Source organism: Pseudophryne corroboree, chromosome 1 (genome assembly GCF_028390025.1).
Source record: "Pseudophryne corroboree isolate aPseCor3 chromosome 1, aPseCor3.hap2, whole genome shotgun sequence".
In the NCBI taxonomy this organism is placed as follows: domain Eukaryota; kingdom Metazoa; phylum Chordata; class Amphibia; order Anura; family Myobatrachidae; genus Pseudophryne; species Pseudophryne corroboree.
In genome coordinates, this window is record NC_086444.1 from 960,337,429 (window position 1) to 960,341,423 (window position 3,995).

General features: G+C 44.1%; 1 protein-coding gene and 1 long non-coding RNA gene across 3 annotated transcripts; one reads left to right on the plus strand and one right to left on the minus strand.

Moving 5' to 3' along the window:
• The first annotated feature begins 316 nt into the window (after nucleotides 1-316).
• On the plus strand, nucleotides 317-2,899 carry LOC134977468 (uncharacterized). Its single transcript, XM_063946514.1, has 4 exons — nucleotides 317-629; nucleotides 1,212-1,271; nucleotides 1,347-1,559; nucleotides 2,172-2,899. The coding sequence occupies exons 1-4, from the start codon at nucleotides 476-478 to the stop codon at nucleotides 2,849-2,851; spliced, it is 1,107 nt and encodes a 368-aa protein (XP_063802584.1). The 5' UTR covers nucleotides 317-475; the 3' UTR covers nucleotides 2,852-2,899.
• LOC134977634 (uncharacterized) lies at nucleotides 1,130-3,575 on the minus strand. Of its 2 annotated transcripts, none has more exons than XR_010190283.1 (3): nucleotides 3,282-3,575; nucleotides 1,407-1,556; nucleotides 1,130-1,297 (listed from the first exon to the last, which is right to left on the minus strand). It is a non-coding gene; the product is annotated as an uncharacterized LOC134977634 (long non-coding RNA). The 2 variants fall into 2 exon arrangements; XR_010190284.1 differs by lacking the exon at nucleotides 3,282-3,575 and adding an exon at nucleotides 3,104-3,271.
• Between the last annotated feature and the right edge of the window lie 420 nt (nucleotides 3,576-3,995).

Here is a 3,995-nt window from a genome sequence, read left to right on the forward strand (position 1 = left end):
GATTTTTCAGTGTTTTTTGTTGTTTGTCATGTCAGACTCAGAGGTCAGTGTGGTGGCGGAGGTTAGTGAGGTGGAGGCTGGTAGTGAGGTGGAGGCTGGTAGTGAGGTGGAGGCTGTTAGTGAGGTGGAGGGGGGTAGTGAGAGGGAGGAGGTTAGTGAGGAGGAGGAGGAGGGGGTGCCTGTTGCTGTATTTTCCAGTGATAGTGATGGTGTTGTGGCTCCGCAGCCACGCACCACTACCAAGACTGGCAGGAATATAAAGTTCAGCTATGCTGAAAACATGGCTTTGGTGCGTGAGCTGATGAAGCACCATCGCCAATTGTTTGGTCAGGATGCTGGCAAGGTGTCCTCCCGCAGGAAGTCTGTCCTGTGGGGGCAAGTAATACTTGCCGTGAATAGTGAGGGTGTGGTGAGGCGGACTGAGGACACGTGCCGCAAGAGGTTTTATGATATAAAGCGGCGTGTCAAGGCCAAGATGGCCAAAGAGGCCAAATCTGCAAGAAAAACCGGAGGTGGCCCCCCTTTCCGGGCCACCTATCGGGACTGGGAGGAGCCTGTGCGGGCATTGATTCCTGCCGAAGTGGTGTCTGCTACTCATGTCCGGGATTCGGACCGACCCACGCAGGATGGTAAGTTTGATGTGTTATATTTTTATTTAAATGTCCTCTAAATGTTGTAAATGTCATTTTTAAAGGGTAAAGGATGCATAAATTGTGTTTCACATATTGCAGGCCTATGCACCCTTAAGGTGTGTTTGTGTTTAGAATGTGCTTTTTTCACCTTGCATTGGCTGTTTGGTAAATTTAATATTGCGCAAAAACATGTGCAATGGCTTTTTAATTTTTAAAAAAAAATGATTTTTTTTTTGACGATATTGCTTGGACATCTGTGTTGTCTGCTTATTTTAAAAAGATTTTTGTATTTATTTACTTCTGAAAAACGGTGCAATTATTTCAACATTAAATTTGAGAAACATTTGCAAGTAGTCAATCTCTGCAATATCTGAGGCATAATTCTAAAATGTAACACATTTATTGTGTGCAACATCATGTACATTTGGATATACACCACAAAATAATGATGCTTGAAGCTCTTAATCAGAAATTATTTGTTTATCCAATACATAATAGATGGTTACAGTACAATAAGGCTTTGCAGGGGGTTTTTTTACACAAAGCATGGTAATAATGTTTGGTACACTTTTTCAACAGTCCCACAGACCAGCCGGCCAGACAGGCCTCAGACAAGTCAGGATGAGGCTGGGATTGCAGGTAAGACTTCAGTGTAGTCACATATTCTGCAAACACATAGAAGTACAAAATATTAATGTTTATATTTTCACATAGGTTCTGCTTCTGGAAGCCGACCTCCTGTAAGGCGCCCATCACAGGGCTTGGGCCACTTACCCAGGAGGCCAAGTAAGACACGGCGTCTTGGCTCGGAATCTGCGGCTCCATCATCCCCACCCAGGCGACGACTTTCGGCAGTGTCACCCCAGCCACCACTGGCACTATTGGCGAGTTCGCAGAGTGATGAGCCCCGATCCCCTCAGTTATCTGGTGAGTAAAAACAGAAATTAAACACATAGGCAATAATATACACAGTACAGTTAATATGTTGTTAGTTGGTTTTGAGATTACATGTTTTCCAGAACAAGCAATGTGATGTTACGTCTTCAATTGCTAAAGGTGAAAAAAAAATTTTATAAGGTCTTAGTGGATGTTCTCGCCAACATCATTTTTAATAAATATCAGAATTTTTTTAAAATTTGCCCCACACACGTGCACATTTAAATAAAATAACAATAAAATTCCAAAAAAAAAAAAGCATCCACAACATTATAGTGTTCACACATCTCCCCTGTCCAGTATGTAGATGGCTTACTTGCTCCGCTCCTCTGGACTATCCAGGTAAGTAGTCTATATCGTGGTCAGGGGAGGGAATCTAACAGTGTAATGCTGTGGAGGGGAGTTAGTTAGGTGAGGATTATGCAAATCTGTCTATGTGGCCGCCTGTGTTGGTATATATGTTTTTGAGCATAAAAAACATTATAAGTTTATAAAATCAACGCCAAAAAGTAAAAAAATGGAGTATTATGAATGTAGTAATGTGTAGAAGTAGCCTTGCTAAAAATTTACAAATAAACATTGCATGTTGGCCACCCCATACAGAGCCCAGCTTGATGGCCGACGTGGACCAGCAGGGACAAGACCAACAGGCAACCATCACACTGCAACTTACACCTGTTGACCCAAGCCAGCCAATACAGCTGCAGGATATCCCCCAAGCCTCCATCAGTCCACAACTGGCACAAGCTCCGCCCCCAAGCCAAATACCAGATGATTTTTGGGCCAGTTGGACAAGCCAACAGGCCCAAAGCAATGCCAGCCTGACCGCACATACACAACACCTTGCCAGTCTGCCCCATCATCTACCGCGTATTAGTCGCAACTCGGGCAGACTGATTGTACAAGTAGGGCGAATGGCAACCTCAATGGAGCAAATAAGGGCTGACCACAGCCAAATGCTTGCTCATTTATCGCGCATCATAGATGAGCAACAGCGCCATCAGCAGGCACTCGTTCAGCTCATTCAGCACAACCAAGTGGTGAATGAGTCGTTATCCAGGATTGTAGCCAGCCACACTGCAACCAACACTCAGCTGATTGCAAGCCTTAATAATTTGAGCAGCAATATTTCATTGATGGGAGCTCACCAAGTAACCTCCAGCTCGGGGACCACGACCCCTATCCAAACGCCAGTAACCTCCCCTGTTCGGCGTTCCTCCAGAGCACGTGCCAGTGAGCCAGCACAAAGCTCAGCACCCAGCACACACAAGCGGAAAAAATAACCCCAATGTGATTGGCAAAATAAAAATTTGTATTTGACAAACACACAACTTCCTGTGTCCGTCTCAAACATTGTCGAAGCTGCTCTGTATGTATGTATATTTTTCATGGGTAATGACTGAAAATGTATTTTTAGCATAAACTAAGTACAATGGACACACCACTATAAACTACAAACAGTAAGTAACAAAACACACAATAGAAAGTAGTGCAAAGTGTTTAGTCAAGGATAATTACAGCCTACTAAAACTGACCTGAAAAATAGCGCAGGATCACTTCTTGCCGTACCTGCCTCCCTACATATGTACTCACACTGTCACCAGATGGGTCTAACTCCTCTGCTTGCCGACTGCTTTCTCCCTCATCATGTGCCAGATGTTGGGTTAAACACAGATTATGGAGAAAACAGCAGCAGAACACAATTCTAGTCACCTTTGAGGGACTATACAACAAAAGGCCAGCAGATTTATCCAGACACCGAAACCGTGACTTCAGCACACCAAAACATCTTTCTATCACATTCCGCGTAGCCTTATGTGCATGATTGTAACTGTGTTCAGCAGGAGAATCAGGTTGGGACAATGGAGTAAGGAGCCAAGAGTAGCAGCCGTAACCCCCATCACCTGAAAAACAGATATAGTCCACATTAGTACATATGTTAGATTATTCTTTCACCTAATCATAACTCGAGTTTGTGGATAAAAGACATACACACAAAACATTTTAAACATACCCAACAGCCAGCCATCAGGCATTTGTCCGGCCTCAAATTTATCGAAGAGCGATGACTGACTGAGGATGAAGGAGTCATGGCAGCCACCAGGGTAACCTGCAACAACACTCATAATTTTTAAGTTTGCATCACAGACCACCTGGACATTAGTTGATTGGGACAGATGTCTATTAGTATATATATATTGGCGGCCCTTAGGTGATCTCAGCTGAACGTGTGTGCAATCTATGGCCCCCAGCACATTGGGCATGCCAGCAAGCTCATAGAAAGCTACCCTGACAGCACTCCACTCCGACTCCTCGGTAGGGAAGCAGATTGAGGCATTAATGTGTGGCTCCAACACATCCAAAACCTGAGTGGACATTAAAGAAGCTAAGGTGAGTGTCATGTTAGGTATTCTCTACAATACTGTG

Excerpts from the sequence above, each read along its gene's own strand:
- LOC134977468 (XM_063946514.1), top strand. The coding sequence starts at position 476 with ATGGCCAAAGAGGCCAAATCTGCAAGAAAAACCGGAGGTGGCCCCCCT. Across the intron at positions 630-1,211 it reads GGACCGACCCACGCAGGATG|TCCCACAGACCAGCCGGCCA; the intron begins GTAAGTTTGATG and ends CTTTTTCAACAG. Across the intron at positions 1,560-2,171 it reads CCGATCCCCTCAGTTATCTG|AGCCCAGCTTGATGGCCGAC; the intron begins GTGAGTAAAAAC and ends CACCCCATACAG.